This window comes from Saccopteryx leptura, chromosome 3 (genome assembly GCF_036850995.1).
Source record: "Saccopteryx leptura isolate mSacLep1 chromosome 3, mSacLep1_pri_phased_curated, whole genome shotgun sequence".
Taxonomy (NCBI): Eukaryota; Metazoa; Chordata; class Mammalia; order Chiroptera; family Emballonuridae; genus Saccopteryx; species Saccopteryx leptura.
In genome coordinates, this window is record NC_089505.1 from 280,111,321 (window position 1) to 280,130,200 (window position 18,880).

At 40.9% G+C, this 18,880-nt stretch overlaps 1 protein-coding gene across 3 annotated transcripts in view; it reads right to left on the reverse strand.

Moving 5' to 3' along the window:
* VIT (vitrin) overlaps positions 1-18,880 on the reverse strand; it is a 124,345-nt gene that overhangs the window by 91,940 nt on the left and 13,525 nt on the right. For all 3 annotated transcript variants that reach the window (XM_066378518.1, XM_066378517.1, XM_066378516.1), the window contains exons 2-3: positions 11,232-11,301; positions 2,671-2,736 (exon numbers count right to left, since the gene is read on the reverse strand). In XM_066378518.1, coding sequence (XP_066234615.1) covers positions 2,671-2,736; positions 11,232-11,283 — 118 coding nt within the window. In that variant the 5' untranslated portion in view covers positions 11,284-11,301. The remainder of the gene's footprint in view (positions 1-2,670; positions 2,737-11,231; positions 11,302-18,880) is intronic.

Consider the following 18,880-nt stretch of genomic DNA (forward strand, 5'->3'; position numbering starts at 1 on the left):
TTCATGATGAAGTCCAGATTCATGGACACAGTAACAAAGATCTTCAGGATCTGGTGCCTGCTTACCCCTCCATCTCCTATCTCAACACGTGTACCTGATACTCTATATTTCAGTCACATTTGGTTGCTATTTAAGCTCTTTCTGCTCTTCAGGACTTGGGCATGCTTTTTCCTCTCCGTTTACAACACTCATTTCTCCTTATTGGTTGGCTAATTCCTGTTTGGCCTTCAGATATCAGTGTAGGTGTGTAACTTTCTTCAGAGAGTTCCCCCAGATACACAGCTTCTTCTCCGTATTCTCAGAGGACCTTTAGCTTCTGAGTCCTAGCACTTACGTAAGACATCATAATTGCTTGGTGACTTGTATTTCTTCTTCCCTAGATTTTTATTTTATTTTATTTTTTGACAGAGACAGAGAGAGTCAGAGAGAGGAATAGATAGGGACATCAGGAATGGAGAGAGATGAGAAGCATCAATTATCAGTTTTTCGTTGTGGCACCTTAGTTGTTCATTGATTGCTTTCTCATATGTGCCTTCAGCAGACTGAGTAACTCCTTGCTTGAGCCAGTGACCTTGGGTCCAAGCTGGTGAGCTTTTGCTCAAACCAGATGAGCCTGCGCTCAAGCTGGTGACCTCGGGGTCCCGAACCTGGGTCTTCTGCATCCCAGTTCGACGCTCTATCCATTGCGTCACTGCCAGGTCAAGCCTTCCCTAGATTTTGAGCTCTGTTAGGGCAAAGACCTAGTCTTCATTGCTATTGTCTCTGGGTGTATAAATACAGTGCCTGGTACTTGGATGGCACCTGATACATGCTTGTCATATAAATGCATGATGTGCCTCCCTTGTCATCAGTCACTTACCCCAATGGCAGATTGACAACACTGAGTAGAAAAAAAGAAAATTACTTTGGCCTCAAGCTATAGACTGTACTTTGGAAATACTCTAGAGGTAAAGAATCAGATATCGCCATGGTTTGGGAATATCATATTACCTTCACTGTCTCTCCCCCACCCTTATTTAATGATTGTGCCAGAGTTTCTAATTAGAGAGAAAGGCCTCATGCACTTATTGATTCAAATGTGCTGCATCGCTAGGGAGATTTTGAGAGTAAGGATAGAATTTAGCGTATCAGAAATTCAATCCATTTGAGATCTCTCAAAGAAGTTTGCCCTTGGGTCATGTAGCACAGACTTTCATAGTCACTGAAAACTGTTGTCATGGTAATCATGGAACTTCGCATGATTTCTTATATGAGTTAATGAAGATACTGGAAACAACCCAAAGGAATTTATACTTGGGTGTGCATTTGTCTCCATATTAACCCAATCATTGTTTTGAATGCACATCTGCCCCTGGGCCGATTCTCTTGGCTCTTGGTCCTGACAGGAATAAATAAACAACTGATTCCTTTTTAGTATTTCGGGCTAAGAGGCTGGACGGCTGCCCTTTTAGTCTCATTTCAACAGGAAATCCCACATGGAAGGTTTAAAGGAGAAGAAGAAGGAAAAAATGAATGGTGTGTGAAGCAAATCTCTCTCTCTTTCACTTCAAATTATCAATGTTGCTGACTTCAAGACTTTGAGATGTAATCCCTATGAAGAGATTTCAGTTGTAGGAAGCACACGACATTGATTCCATCTAAAGCCTTTTATAGTCCTTTCTATGTATACCTTAACTCAAGCCTCCGTCAAGTCCACAGATGTAGAGCCAGGTACCTCAGTGTGTTCACGACATTTGAGTGTAAAATTTCCCATCTGTCCTGTCCTGCTCATTTTTCCATATCTGTTCTCCTCTCTTTCCTTGTAATGTAGATGTTTGAAATCAAGACGGTTCCCATTCTCCCTTTAATGATAGCCAGTGGTATTTAGGTAGAAGTGGTGGATTTTACTTTCTGGACCCATCTTTAAAAGCAGTGGATCTGTGCCTTTCTTCATCCCTTCCTAATGACTGAAATGTGAATATGATGGACAGAGCTGGGCTAGCCATTGTAGACAATGAGTTGGGAATCTCATTGAGAAAAGTAGAATAACAAGATGGAGGAGTCGGGCTCCTTGAAGACTGTGAAGCTTCCCTAAAATTCCAGAATGACTATGTTCATAGGAGAGAGAAAGAAATTCCTGTCTTATTGAAGCAACTGTTATTTTGGATTTTCTGTTATCTTAATTGATATACCACCCAAAATGAAATAGATCTTTCCTCTTTCCATGATTGAGAGTAGTAAAACCTCATGGGCTTGTCTGGGACAATTACCTTCTGATTCCAGGCCATGCTGGTAGGTGGGCAGGTTTGCTGGACCTTTGCCTTAGTCGGACTGAATTTTCTAGGATGGGGAATTGAGATGTCATTCTAATGACAGGAAAATACCTGCCCATCTCAGCCATAGGAGACAGTGTTGCCTGGTCTTTGTACATGTACTTTGAATTTTTCTAGTGTAATGAAAACACCTAAACTTTCACCCTAAACTCAGGACTCCTATCTCAATGCTTTCTGGAATGGAGTAGATGAGAGATAAGAATCATTACTAATTAGTCTTGAGTGTAGAGTAATTGAGATAAGGAGGAAAAAATCCAACAACCAAAACAACCTTCCAAATTACCTAAACAAGTGTAACAACTCCTCCTCAATGGGAGACACAAGCCTTGTGTCAGTGAGGAATTACACTTTTACTTACTGAATTTAGGCCTTTTAGTCTTCTTTGTCATTTCTTTATTTGAGTGTATTCCAGTCACCAGCAGAACTACATGAAGAAAGTACAAAATAACCGATCAATGTCATTTCACCCAAACACTTCCTTTTGACTCTGATATTTGCTTTGATCACGTTTTAAAGTTTTCTCATTTGTGAAATTAATTTCCCCTTATATTAAGGCTAGCAATTATCTTTTGTATACTTAGCCTCTGTTGAGAAAGTTCTTTCAGAAATAACTTTTGGATGCCTATCCTTTGTGTTGCTGTCTTTACCTTTCATCACACCAATCCTACCATCTCCGTTTTGCAAAGGAAGGTATGGGATATGAAATTCTGTTTGGTCCCAGGAATGAATGATAGAGGTAGATGAGCACCCAGACCCTTCTTGTGGTCTTTCCTCCGTGTCACACCGAGTTTCCAAATGGCCGGAGAACGGCATGCTCATGTGTGTGTGTGTGTACACCTCTGCACGTGTGTGCATGTGTATGCAGGTGTGGCAGGGGGTGTGTGAATGGGGAGGATATATAAAAAGTCCCAGAGATGGGCTGTCTGGGAGAGGAAGACAATAAAAAAGGTGGCTGAGGGCTAGAGAGAGACCGGCCATAAGGCCTGAGTGTCCCCAGGTGGTCCTTCTAGCAGCACAGGGTTCTGCCCCCCTCTCCCCCCCCCCCCCCCCCCCCCGCCAGGCCAACTGCAGATAGCTGAGCTTCCTCCTTAGAAGCAGAAGCAGAACCTCAGATAACATCTGGACACTGTTCTCCTTCAGGAAGTGCGGGAATGGGGGTAGAAGGGGGACCTCTTTATCCTTTTTAATTTAAAGTCACACGACCAGTTTGAGCCTTGTGTTTTTAAAAAATCACATTGACCGGTTTTTTTCTTATTACCAAAACAATACATGTTCCTTGTAGAAAAATATAAAAAACAAACCCCACAAAAAGCAGTACAGAGAATATGGATGAGCGCAAAAGTATAATTTCAGTCATTTTCTATATGGATATACGTAATTCATGTGAGTACTTTTAAACAAATATTTGATCATGCTCACATTGTTTATACATTTTTTAGAACTTATTTCTTCTTTAGGATATTTACAGATTTTTTTTTGTCATCCAATGTTACTCTTACAATAATTTTAACTGCCTGTGACTGTATGTAGTTGTATACATATATCATAATTTAGCCAATTTCCAATTTAACACAAATAGCTCCATCTTTGCACTGATCCATTATCATTTCCCTAAACTAAATCTCCAAGGAGGATTCCTTGTCTAAAAGCTATACCACTTCAATTTTTGATTTACATTACGAAATTTTTTATTGGTCAAACGCTCACTTCTCTGTGCATATACCAGTTCTACCAGCCGACAGAGAGGCAATGTTTTTCCTTCTGAAGCACTGGTCAGTTCTCCAGGCTTCTTTCCTCTCGGGGCATTCTCTCGCCTTCCCCACCCAAAGGCGGTACTGCTTTAACTGACCTCGATATCAGCCACTTTCCTGAGAAACCCACTTTCTGGATAGGGTTGGGACTTTGGAGGTGAACACAGGCAATAGAGTAATTGAAATAGATATTTTACTTCCTAGTGTATATGTGTTGTTTTTTTTTAACAGAACACAGAGGCTTGATTTATGCATAAATGGGCTTAGAAACTCTTAAATTGGAACTACCTTTAAAATGAAAAGTGCCAATGTAATCAAGTGTTTGTTATGAAAACTTTTTTATTTATCTTATGATTCTCTAGCTATCTGTGCCAATGATGCAGCTGCTGACTTATCCCCCGTTTTGACTGCTAGCATTAGCTGAGACCGAGACAGCTGACATACCACATCCTGTAAGGACAGGAACATGAAAGCGAATTCAGTGAGAACCGAAAGTCCAGCCAAGCAGAATGAAGGCAGACATTTTTTTAGGTGTTATTTACTTCTGGGGTTTGGGTGTGTGTGAGTGTCCTGGAGGTCTAATTTTTATAGTAGCCTCTGTGTAATTTCATGCTGCAAAGACCACATTTTCATTTTCTAGACAAAAATAAATAACTAGAATCTTTGAATTAAACAAACAAACAAACAAGTACTAAATAAATGTATAGGAAGAAAATGACACAAGGTAAGTAGATGGAGTAAAGGGAATCAGTAATAAATTTGGATATCCATTTTTGTGGAAAGCCAAACGCTGTCATGGGCCTGTGTGTCTGGCAAGTGTATCATTAGGACTATACATGTTTCAGCACAACCACCCCATCGCTCGTGTTTGCTCACCCAAGACCCTCCGGGCTGAACACATGCAGAGCGGGGTTCAGTTTTACAGCCGTGGTTACTGAAGACATTCTTTTCAATGGTACACAGAGGCCATCCCTTTGTCTGCGGTTCTCGTTCATTTAAACTCCCCAGAGATCCTTAAGGGGGTGCTGGTCACTAAGCCTGCAGATTTGCTCGTGCCCTGGAGCACATCTTAGTTCCTCATCAGCAAGATACCTCCTGCTACATTGAAAGTGGTGAATTGTGTGTTGGACTTGAGTGAGAAAAAAAATCCGGCTTGTGTTCCTTTTCTTTAGGAAGCCAGTCAGAGCACTAAGATAGCTGATGCTCTCTTCAAAGTACAAAGTGAAATACAGATGTGAAAGCCAGGAGTTTATTCATCTGGCTACAGAGGCCATTAGTATCTAGAAACCCTGAGGAAATTATGTCTAAATATCAAAGTTCCAAGTCAATCATGATTTACCAACCCTGCAGCAAAATCCTTCTCAATTTTTAAGAATTACGTGTTTCAGTTTTGAATAATATGAAAAGTTCTTACCTTTCCTTTAATAGTGCTTGAGATTTCAAAATGAACTAAATATTGAAATCTCTTTTTCCAGTAAAAAAACATTCCCTTACTTTTCTCTCTTCTTCTCTAGTGTGGCCATCATCAGTACAGTACCTGTAGCCAACATTTGATTGTTTTGATTGTTGTAAAATTTAATTTAAATCATTTATAGATAGATGAAATACAAACAAATTAGCTTGAAACAATGCTCCATCTCATTAAGGATAAAAAACATAAGCTAAAACAAAATGATGAGATATGTTCCCATAGCACATCAGTCAATATTGATTAAACACAGGATTGGACTTAATCCTCGCATGGATTTGGGGTAGAGGATCCTAGTCACTGCTGGCAGAGGCTAAGAAAGTAGAGTCATTCTGGAAACCCTTTGGTAATACATATCAATGGCTTTAAAGACATTTATAACCTTTGTCCTAGAATAAATACCCCCAGGAATATAGCCCAAGTTATAATCAGAGATGTAGACAAAGATTTATGGGAAAAAAAGAAATTGATTACAGCATTATTTCTAGTGGCAATCTGGAAATAATGAGATATTGGAAATGTTCCATCTATAGGGGAATCCTAAGCATTTGTTACAAATGGAAAGTAGACGATTAAAGGACCTGGGCATGCTCAGTTCTAATCTTGGGAATGATTCTGACAGTGAGAATATATGTAGAGAGAAATAATTGGAACAATATAACAAATGCTAATAAAATGATAATTTCTATTTTATATTTCTTTATTTTTCTTATTTTACAGTATATTTCTCATATATAGTCTATATTTTATGTAGAATATGTTTTTGTTTTTACAATTAGAAAAAGCCAACATAATTGTTTTTTAGTTTGGTCAGATTAAAATTATATAGACTTACAATAAGGAAAAGTGCTTTCTGAAATCATCGACATAGTTAATAGGAATGTGTGTCCCAGTTTTCCTGTCTGTAATGAGTTATAGTCAGAATCCATTTACTTCCAGGAAAACACATGAAGTGCTAGAACATGTAATCAATGATCAAATCGGTAAGCACTTACTGAATACTTACTATAGGTCTGCAACTTTTAAAGAAATGCCTAATTCTAACCTATAAACTTCTTGTTAGATCCCTTTAGAGCCCCTAAAGACATGAACTCAGGCGGTGTTGACAGGACTCTCTCCTTGCCCAAACTTTAGTCAGGCTCCTCTAAGTCCTGCTCTCAACCACGCTTGACCTTGGGCTTCAGTATCCATCCTTGCTGGACCTACATTGCCCAGTTTTAGCAAGAATCCTGTTTAGAGAGAATCCTTCCCCCATGATGTCTGATCACCTTGGTCTGCCTATAGCAGACCAATTCTGTCAAGTTGCTTCAGCAAGAATGCTCCTACCCTTGATGTCTCCTCTTAGTAATTTCTGCTCACTGACCCCTGCAACCTCCTCCTTGGTTGTAAATCCCCACCTTCATTGTTATATTTGGAATTGAGCCGAGTTCTATACTGAGGTCTCTTTTCCCCAATTGCTATAGTTCCTGATTAAAATCTCTTTTTACCACTTTAACCACTGTCCAGTTCTGGTTCTCTTTTAACAGTGTCCACAATGCCTTCCAGGAAACTGATTTAAAAAGCAGATCATTTTAAAGAAGTTTAGATTTCCCCCAGGATTTCATTTGGGATTCTGTACTCAGTGAAACATCTAGCATCACATAAATCAGAGCTCCATAGCAAAGACAAGATGCCATTCTCTATAGTCCTATAAATCAGAAAATTATGCTTCAAATCATAGAGTACTAGTACTGGAAGGAACTTTGGAGGCCATCCCTTTATTTCATATAAAAGAACCCAAGGTCAAGGTGGATACCTTGGCAAAGCTGCAGTTCTTCAGAGATAGAAGTTGGAACCAGAACGCAAGACTGCTGGCCACAGTCTTGGCCTCTTCCTTTCCCTCCCTCCTCCTAAACACAGTCATTGATCGTCTGTGGTATGCCAACGACAAAGGGCGGCGTAGAAGTCTGCTATATTGTGAATCTCAACATATCTAAACAAACATGCTGGCTGTGATTTATATTAATTAAAAACTTAATTGACACTAATTTAGAGGGCTTTGGGGGATCGTTAGATGGCTCTGTGTGATATTGGGATTTATAATGAATATAGATTTTGGTCTTCTGGTCACAGTTTCAAAAAAAAAAAAAAAAAAAAACCCTCAGAATTTCCAGAGTGATAAGAGCAATGGGAGCATCTTCTGTTGGAATGTTTGGTTTCTTGTTTTCAGTTTGTGAAATTGCTCGAGAGCATAAAAGTGAAATGGGAGTTATGTTATTGAGAATAAGCCTCTTCTAACCGTATCTAAGTCTGTGTTAATGAGATGACTTTTGGGGAATTCCCTAAAGAAGAGCGAGCTGGTTGCCAGGGGAACCAACTATGAATAAGGGGATTGGAACTTTCCCTTGATTTCCCGAGAGAGGAGAGGGGCTAGAGGTTGAATCAATCACCAGTGGTCAATGAGCTTAATCAATTGTGCCTATCTAATGAAGCCTCCATTTAAAAGAAAAAAAAAAAAAGGATGGATGGGGTTTGGAGAGCTTCTATGTTAGGAAACCAGAGAAGGCTGCGTGCCACTGAGCCAGGTCTAAACTCCGTGAGGACTGCGGCTCCTTTGGGACTTTGCCCTGTATATCTCTTCATCTGGCTGTTGATTCATATCTTTTAATATTCTTTGTCATAAAAGCACTGATATAGTGAGCAAACAGATTCTGTGAGCCACTCTAGCAAATTATTTGAATCCAGAAAGGGGTTGTGGGAAGCATAGGTAGCAACCTGTTATGATTGGCATCTGAAGGCAGGGACAGTCTTGTGAGGGACTAAGCCCTAAACCTGGAACCTGATTCTGTTTCTAGGTAATAGTGTCAGAATTGAGTAGAATTGTAGGACACCCGGCTGATGGTTTAGGGGGAGGAGGGTGGGGGGGGGGGAGGGAGATCCCACACTGAAATTGAGTATTGGCTTGATATGATTTCCAGTCCACTTGTTTATGACTTAAATTGCTTTAATCCGGTTGTTTATGGCTAAGACAAAAGAATGTGTTTTTAATAGCAAAGTTGTTTTGATACAGGGTTGAAGTAAGTTGTGTCAGGGTTTCATCATCTTATCTGTTGTCACTGATAAGCAGTTAGCACCCCAGATGCTGAGGGGCCCGCTGGAGCTTATGGATGAGACCATGTGGAGAAGCCACTGTGGCAAGAGGACGTGTAGACTACAAATACTGAGAGTTTGTGGGGACTTCCCACGGGTGTAGGTGCGGGCAAGGAGGCACTGTGCTGACCTAAGGAGCTCTTGGAAGACCCTTGGGGCATTAGCTCCTGTCTCCGCAAGGGAACTTCTCATAGACAGTGACAAATGCCACACGTCGGCCCCGTGAAGACCAACCTGGCCGTCATCACCAGCGCTGTCGTGCCCTAGAAACACGCTCTAGCCACTCGGGGCTCGTTGCTGTGTTGGCAGCTGCAGTCATTTCTCCTGAGTGCCTGCTCATAGAGAAGGATACCCCCATCTGAGTCTGAACTTGCTTCCTTTCAGCTCTCCTTGCCTGGCAAAATAGTGTAATCAATCCTTCATTGCTTTGGAGCATGTTATTTCTTTATTGGCTCTTTGAGAGACATTATCCTGGATGCTGTTGGTTTGTGAAATTCCCGCCGTGAACCTCCGTTACATACTTTGCTGGCAAAGTCAAACTCAGTCTCTGATCATAATTTGCCACTCAGAGCAAAATAGGGGCAGAATTGGACTCTGTCTCTTAAAAACCCAGCATCCCTAAGGATAGGAACTTATTTAATGGTATTTCTTGAGTGCCTGTCTGATGTGCTGAATGCTGGAAATGCAACAGTGAGCAAGACATGGCGTACTGGGGGAGCCAGACCAGTGATGAGGTGACCGGCATGCAGCTCTGATCAGATTCAACACAGGTGCCAAGGAAGCTTACAGGAAGGGGGCCTGGGCAAGTGGGGGGGTATTCCTGAGGACCAGTGGGGTTTGTGCCGTTGGGGGTGAGCAGTCCAGGAAAAGGGGCAGCCCGTCACAGGCTTGGAGGTGAGCAATGTGACCCTTCCTACTTGTAGCACTAAGGAGGGATGAGGGCGACTTAAATGAATGGCCCTGGGCTGGGGACAAGCAGACAAATGGGAGAGACGCCAGGAAGGCGGGCATGTGAGGATGTTGAAAGGGAATTTGTGATAGGAGTCCCTTTCCTACTTTGATTTCTGCTTTCTGAACGAGCAGCCCTGAGGGGAAGGAGTTTTGCCGAAGGGCAGGCTGACAGGCTGGCACAAGAAGGGACAGTCAAGCCTTGGGGACTTGGTAGAGTGTGAAATGGCCTCAGGGTTTTTGTTTGTTTGTTTTACAGTAGTTAAATCTTCTTATTCCTAACTCCCCATATTCTGCCCTATCTTAGAAACTATTGACCAGTAGGTTAGCATAAAGGGGTGACAATCTCTCAGAAGGGCACGGAGGAAATGAAGGACCCTGTGCTTCCACGGTGGATAGTCCTTAGCAAGTCCTCTCTCAGACTCTCAGTCCAGTGCTCCTGCCACATGCCAGAGCCTATGCCGCCTCTGTCCCTTCTGGTCCCCAACTCTCCCCTGCAGACTCTCTCTGCAGAGCTTGAACATCCTGACTATATTATGGGTTGAACTGTGCTCCCCCCCTCAATTCATATGTTGAAGTCCTAACCCTCATTACCTCAGAATGTGACCTCCTTTGGAAATAGGGTCATTGTAGATGTAATTACTTAAATTAAGACATAGTCATACTCATGTAGGTTGGGCCCTTAATCCAATATGGCTGACGAGTATCGTTATAAAAAGGGAAAATCTGGACCTACACAGAGATACACACACACACACACACACACACACACACACACACACACACAAAGAATGCCATGTGCAAATGATGGCAGCGATTGGACTGATGCCAGGAAATGCCAAAGACTACCAGCAAACACCAGAAGTTAGGAGAGAGGTGGTACTTTGATTTCGTACTTCTGGCCTTCTGAGTCATGAGAGAATAGAATTCTGTTGTTGTAAGCCACCCGTTTGTGGTATTTTGCAATGGCAGCCCTACCACACTAGTACAGATTGTCTGAAAGCCATTTCTTGTAATGGTTTCACAGTGACCCAGCCACCTGACAAGTCCATAGCACGGTGGGGTCAGGATTAACAGACGCTTACCTTCGAGCTTACCGCTCAAGCCATCAGCACTTTTCTCTCTTCTGGTTGACTTGCTAATTCTAGACGGCCTGCCTGAAATTGCATTCTCTGGTGATGATGGGTAAATGCAAAGGGTTTTTTCTCTGAAGGTGTGAGTTGCCAATGGTGGAAGTAGGGCCATTGTCAGTGGTACGGTTTTTTTGAGCAATTAAGAAATAAGATCTCTAAATTCCGAATTTGTCAGTATACTCTATCTGAAACATTTGTTAGTTGCCGAAGGATAACACACAGATATGTGTATGTATATATGTGTATATAATATGTAGAGACACTAATGTAATGGATGCACTTGCTGTGTATAAAATATATATATGCACACACATACATACTGAATTTGATCTACATTTAACATTCTCACTTTAACTTCTCTCCAAAAGTTTTATCATAAAAAGATACTCTGTGCTGTTTATATGCTCTGTTTAAACCTTTTCTTGGCAGGATTTTTGGACCTTAGGAGAATGTTAACAGTGTATCCAGATACACATATAAAAGCACTTACCAAGGAACATTTCAATAACAGATGCCTTCATAGTGAGGACAACAATCCCCATAAATATCCAAATGGCACCCTGGAGAGGAAGAAACAATAATATCATCATATTTCAGCCAAGAGTTCTAAACTGGATGCACGGAATGAGGGGTGGGGCTGCTTCATGTTGCATTGCCTTCTAGAGGTTTAGGATTGAAGCTGCAACTTCCCGTAAGAGCTCACGCAGCTGGTAGTGGCCAGTGCCCTGGTACCCAGAGTCTCTTCTCATTTAGAAAACCCATTTTAGTCACCAGCCTTCTGTTCCTTAGAGATTTGGTCTTTACTTAGAAGGAAAGAGGACATAATTTGACAATTTCAAGAATGTATTGAACCAATCTTTACATTAGGACAAAAACCACACTTACGGTATTGAGAGAACATTTTTAGATTACAAATAATTTGTTCCATCATTCATTCAATAAATATTTATTAAATTTCTATTTATGGCCAGGTATTGTTAGGTAGGAGGTGATAAACATAGAATTAAACAATAATTCTTGCTCTTAAAAGACATAGGTTAATAGAAGTGGGAAAACACCAATCACCATAACATTAGAGAGTGTGCAGGCCATCAGTACGAAGGGGGAGTTTATACAACAGTGGTTCTCAAATTTTTCTGTATATTAGTATCATCTGGGAGTTTTAAAAGACTCTGATGCCCAGGCTTTACCTGAGACCAACTGAATCAGTATCTCTTAGGTATGGAGTCTAGGCATTAAGCTTTTAAAAAATTTCCCCAGGTTATTCCACTGTGCAGCCAACTTTGAAAACTATTGGTCTACAGCAAGGCTTCCAAAATCTTAATTTGCGTACGAATCATCCAGGATCTTCTTAAAATGCAGATTCTAATCTGGCAGGTCTGGGCAGTGCCAGAGATTCCCCCAAGAGGCCAGGAAACTTTAGAGGAAGGAGAGATATGTCAGCTCTGGGAATAAGAGAAGGCCTTATAGAAGTGGCACCAATTGGGTTCACTTTGAAAGATGAACAGAGTTTGAATATACAGAAATCCAGGAGGAGAGGAAGCGGCCCAACTTGGGGAACAGCATGGATGGAAGCTCAGAGGTTGGAAAGCACAGTGAATACGAAGATTCTGATAATCAATTAGAGGCTCCCTGTTCTCTTAAGGTTGTAAGGAAACCTGCCAAGGTTTATTCATACCACCTTTAATTGAACATATACTGTGCACTCTGTATTGCCTCAACTTCTCACATAAGTCAAGGCAGTAGAGTTTATGACCCTCATTAAACATATGAGGAAACTAAGGCTTAGCAAGATAAAATGTCATACCTGTGATAGGCAGTGAGGAGGATTAGAATGGAGTTGGGAGTAGGTGGGAAGGATGTGCCCTGAACATAGGCAATAAGGGAGAACATTGTCCTTAGAGAATGTAAAGACTTAAAGTCAGTCTGATTTTTGTGGTCCTTATAAGGTGGCAATTCTAAACATCATGATAGAGCATTCCTCCGTTCTGGTACAAATGGCTTCCATTCCATCCCCAGGTGCCACTGTGGTGTGGCGTCAAGCTGGCGTTCATAACCCTGCACTCTGCTCTGTGCAGTGGCATGCTGGTAAACCTGCCCCCTGGCGGGGGAAAGCCCTGACTTGCAGTGTTTGCCAGTTTCTGTGGCTGATTGTGAAGCCACCGAAGTGATACCACTAAATAGAGATTTGGAAAGAGATGAACACAACCTGGTCCTGGCTAGGTTTAGGGCAAGCTTATTATCCAATATTTAGATACAACACCATGCAGTCTCTTGACAAAAATAAACTATTAGCTGATAATTGAGGCTGTAATACAAGTACCTGATGTGATTAACTTAAATAAAGCTATTTGATGTATGAAAGGTTTTATTACAGTTAAATTAGGCAGCAAGAGCAGTCCCAAACGAAACCGATCCCTTTGCTCATTTCCAACAATAGTTGCAATGTGTTATATTTCCCAACTAAGGAAGCTGACCACTGGTTAAGTAATAGGCAAATAATGATTTTTAGCCTCAAAATAGAAAGAAATAATATATATAATCTATTTGGCAAATTGATGCTTAAATTTCCAGGTCATATTTTGAAAATCATGTGATAACAAATATAATTTTTTTAATCCTTTACTAATTTGAGATGTTCCAGAACAACTTACGTGTTTCCAGGCCTAACACTTTAGTCTTCCTATGGGATCAATGCAGTGTGTCAGGCTGCCTTCCAGACCCACTCAACCAGCCCCATCAACGGGCTGTTACCATCCAGCGTTGCAGCCTTCCTTTAGGAGTCATCCTTGACTTCTTCCCTCATACCCCGCATCTTTTCATCAGCCAAGACTGTCGGCTCGGCATTCTTGATGTATCCAGGATCTGACCAGGTCTCATCACCTTGACCAGGCCACCTAGCCCAGGCCATGCGTACTCTCTCCTGGACTATTGCAGTTAGCCTCCTAACTAGGCTGTCTCTACAGTTCACCCAACAGCCAGCACGGTCCTGTTCAAAGTCAATCAGTTCATGGCATTCTGCTGCTGGCCGAAACTCTGCAGCAGTTTCCCACCTTACTCAGAATAAAAGCCAGAGTCTTTACAGGTGGCTCAGGGCTCTACCTGGCTGGGTCACCACTAGCCCCTCAGACCTTATTTCCACTGTTCTCCCCCACCACTTACTGAGCTCCAGGCACACCACCTCCTGGCTGTTTCTGGAGCACACCTCCCACCCCAGGGTCTCTGCACTTACTGTTCATCCTCTGCCTGGGTGCTCTTCCCCCCCGATAAAAAAACACGATTCTCTCTGTTCTTTCAAGTCTTTGATTAATTACATGTTATCTTCTCTTGAGACTTTCCTTAACCACCCAACTTGAAGTTGGAACTCCTCTCCTCCACTATCCTTTTCCTGCTGCTTCTTTTCCCAAGTCACTTACATCTATGACACACTCTATAGTTTGCCTAATCTGTTTTTTTTATTGTTTTTTATTTTTCACTGGAATACAACCTCCATGAGGGCAAGAATTTTTCTTTTATTTTTTTTATGTGCTCATTAAATATATGTTGAATCAATGAATGAGGACTCTCTTCTCTCCCTAGGAAATAACAAAAGGAAACAAAACAAAGGGAAGACAATCTTGTGAATACACTAAAAACTACTGAATTGTATACTGTGGAAGGTGTATTTAATGGTATGTGAATTACATTTCCATAAGTATTGGGTTTTTAAAAATTATTTATTCATTCATTTTTAGAGAGAGGGGAGAGAGAGAGAGAGAGAGAGAGAGAGAGAGAGAGAGAGAGAGAGAGAAGGGGGTGAGGAGCAGGAAGCATCAACTCACATATGTGCCTTGACCAGGCAAGCCCAGGGTTTCAAACCGGCAACCTCAGTATTCCAGGTCGAGGCTTTATCAACTGCGCCACCACAGATCAGGTCGTAAGTATTGTTTACTGGTAGTCAACAAACAAACCAAAAGGGAAGAGGGATTGCAGAGAGCAGTGCTCCCAGGTCTGTCCAAAACTTTAGAAGACACGATAGACCTGACCTTTATGTGCCGGATGGATGAATAAAAGGACAACAGGATTCCAAGAAGCATGCTATCCCCCCCAGGAGATATTACCCCGATGCTGACTCATCAGTAGTGGAACCTGACCAGAATCACTCTTGGTCTCTTGGAATCAGAATGTTTTGAGTCTTCCTTCTTATAACTTCATTTCCTCTTCTTGCTCAGTCCATTTATTCATACACTTAAAATGTAAATGTGCCTTTTAAAATGTGTGAAAAAAAAATTCAACCCCTCTCCTAACCATTCAAGAGGCTGAGGCTGAGGACAGCCACCGGCCCTGGTAAGCAGTTCCTGCAAGTGGTCCAGTGTCACAGAGCTGTGGGGCAATGTTGGGACCTTAATCTCTCGTTATATAATTGCGCACAAATATAGGGCTCTAACAAAAACAGAACAATGGAGGTTTCCGAAAGAGTGTGTTACTGATTTATAAATTTATGGACTGTGCCGTGAGATGTAATTTGAGGAGTCCTGAACAAAGATCTGGTGAAACAAATGAAGCCTGATGGTGAAATGAAAACATACATTATGTAGAGCAGCCAGCCTATTAGACTGAAATCTCTTGTTGCCCAAAGCCAGAAAAGAGCAAACTGGTAATAAACAACAACATGGCCTTATGTTTATATGGTTTTTCACAGTATTTTTCCTCTTAATTTTTTTATTGTGGTAAAATACACAAATATAAAATTTACTATTTTAAGCATACAGTTCAATGGTATTATATACATTCATAATGTGCTATCATCACCACCATCCATGTCCAGAACTCCTTGGCCTTATGAAGCCAAAGCTGTATGTCATTAAACAATAACTCCCCACTTTCCTGTTCCTCGCCCGGTTCCCCGCCCTGCTCCTGCCCCTGGCCACCACTGTACTGCTTCCTGTCTTTATAATTTTAACTAACCTAAAGAGTTTCTCATAGAACTGGGATCACATAGCATTTATCTTTTGTAACTGGCCTGTTTCTAATAGCATAAGATTTTCAAGGTATTGTAATATATGTCAGAATTTCTTTCTTTTTTAAGGCTGATTAACACTCCACTGTATGTATGTATATGCACCATTTTCTTTATTCGCGCATTGGTCGATTGTTCCTCAGTCAGTGCACACTCAAACTGCTTCCAAGTTTTAATTACTGTGAATAATGCTGCTATGAACATGAATGTGCAAATATCTCTTTGAGACCCTACTTGCCATTCTTTTGTGTGCATACCCAGAATTGTTAGATCATATGGTAATTACATTTTAAATTTTTTGAGAAACTTCCATAGCGTTTTTTAGAGTGGCTATTCAAGGCCGCTAACATTGCATGAGGGTTCCAATGTCTCTACATCCTCAGCAACATTTGTTATTTTCTGTTTCTTTTGATAGTAGGCATTGTAATGGGTATGAGGTGGTGTCTCATTTTAGTTTTGATTTGCATTTCCCTAATGATTAATGATGTTGAGCATTTTTCATGTGCTTGTTGGCCATTTTTATATCTTCTTTGGAGAAATGTCGATTCAAGTACTTTGTCTAGTTTTTAATCATCCTGTTTTACCCAGTTATCTATACATTCTGGGTATTAGTCCCTTATCAGATATAACAAATATGATTTGCAAATATTTTCTCCCATTCTAAGGTTTGCCTTCTTATTCTGTTGATAGTGTCTTTTATTTATTTATTTATTTTTTTGTGACAGAGACAGAGAGAAGGACAGATAGGGACAGACAGACAGGAAAAGAGAGAAATGAGAAGCATCCATTCTTTATTGTGGTTCATTGGTTGCTTTCTTATATGTGCCTTGACTTGGGGGCTATCGCAGGGCAAGTGACCCTTGCTCAAGCCAGTGACCTTGGACTTTAAGCCAGCGACCATAGGGTCACGTCTATGATCCCACGCTCAAGCCAGTGACCCTGCACTCAAACTGGTGAGCCCGTGCTCAAGCCGGCAACCTCAGGGTTTTGAACCTGGGTCTTCTGTATCCCAGTCCGACACTCTATCCACTGCGCCACTGCCTGGTTAGGTCATTATATAAGTCTTTTTACCTCCTTGGTTAGGTTAATTACTAAGTGTTTTTTTTTATGTAAATGAAATTGTTTTTTAATTTCCTTTTTGCATTGTTTATTGTTAGTGTATAGAAAGGCAACTGAATTTTGTGTGTTAACTTTGTGTTCTGCTACTTTGCTGAATCCATTTATTAGTTCCAACAATTTTGTTATACATCTTTAGGATTTTTTGTATATAAGATATCATTTGCAAACAGGATAATTTTAATTCCTCCTTTCTAGTTTGGTTGCCTTTTATTTCCTTTTCTTGACTAATTTCTATGGCTAGAACTTCCAGTACTATATTGAATACAAGTGGTGAAAACAGATGGGCACATTTACCTTGTTCCTGATCTTAGAGGAAAAGCTTTCATTCTTTCACAATTGATATCATGTTGGCTGTGGATTTTTATACCTTTTATTATATTGAGGTAGTTTCTTTCTATTCCTAGTTTGTTGAGTGTTCTTTTTTTAGTGATGTAAAGGTGTTGATTTTTTATCAAATGCTTTTTATTTTTGCATTAAGATGACCATGTATTTTTTTCTCTTTCATTCTATTAACATGGCATATTGCATTAATTGATTTTTGTATGTTCAACCATTCTTGCATTCCAGGAATAAATCTCACTTCATCATGGTGTATAATTTTAATACGTGGCTGAATTTAGCTTACGAATATTTTGTTGAGGGTTTTTGCATCGGTGTCCAGATCAGGAAAGCTGCACTTACCATTTCATGTAGCGTTTCTGTCTGGTTTGGTATCTGGGAAATGCTGGCCTGTTCGATGAGTTAAGCAGTTCCCCATGTTTAGTTTTTCGGGAAAGCTTGAGAAGAATGGTGTCAGTTCTTTAAATGTTTGCTAGAACTCATCAGTGGAGCCAGCAGGTCCAGGGCTTTTCTTTGTCTAGAGATTTTTGATTCCTGATTCAATCTCTTTACTACTCATAGGTCTATTTAGGTTTTTTATTTCTTCATGAATTCGTTTTGTTAGGTTTTATGTTTCTAGGAATTTGTTAATTTCAACTAGATTATCTAGTTGGTTGGCATAAAACTGTTCATAGTACTCTCTTATAATTCCTTTTCATTCCATAGCAGTTTTTCTTCAGGGAAAGAAAACTAGGTAAGTGGTGATCAGAGATGGGAGTGAGTCTTACAGTTTTTGTTCTATTTAAATCTTCACTCTGTGCACATATGTTAATAAACCAGAAATCTCTTGGGAAGATTTGCCACATACAGCCAATACTGATATCAAACGAGAAGCTACAGTATCTCCTAAACTACTCCTTGCTCCTTGCTTTCTTTGCTCCGGGTCACCCTTCTCTCTAGTTAGAAAGAATCAACTTCCTAATGCATAAGTCTGACTACACATCCATCCTCTCAGAATTCTTTTTCACTGTCCCCTCATTCCCTACCGAATAAATCCCAAATTCCTTAATGAGGCATTGAAACTTCGTGAAATGGTCCAACTTCCCTTTCAAACCATCTCCCTGCAGTTCTCTTCTGTAACCCTCTCCTCTGACCCCAGCGCACCCCAGGCTTTGGTCTTGTCTCTACACCCTGCAGATCAGTGCCTTGGCTTCTACCCTTATTGTGGTTCTATCTGGAACACCTCACCCCTCCTCTTCTGCCTCTCACAGCCTATCCGTCTCTCAGGGTTCATTGTGGGCCACTTCTTCTCTGTAAATCTTCTTAGTCACCTAAAGTCAAAACTCATCTTCATTCATACATCCGTTTAATCATTCAGAAAACAAATTTGCGTGTGTACTCTATGCTAGGCAGGCAGGAACAAGGTGCAGGTCCTATCCTCAAGTTGCTTTGGGTCTTTTAGGGGGAGACAGATGCACTCATCATAACTAACATTAATTGAAAGCACAGACTCAGTGTCAGTAATATATTAACTGATATAATCTTTGCAACAGCCTTACCAGGTAGGGGTTTTACTTGCTTTGATTTTAGAGGTAGGGAATTGGAGACATGCAGAGGTGAGGTATTTTGACCAAGGTTGCCTATAAGACTGGAAACGAAAGCAGCTGGAACTCACACCAGGAATTCAGAGTCCAGGGGCCCTG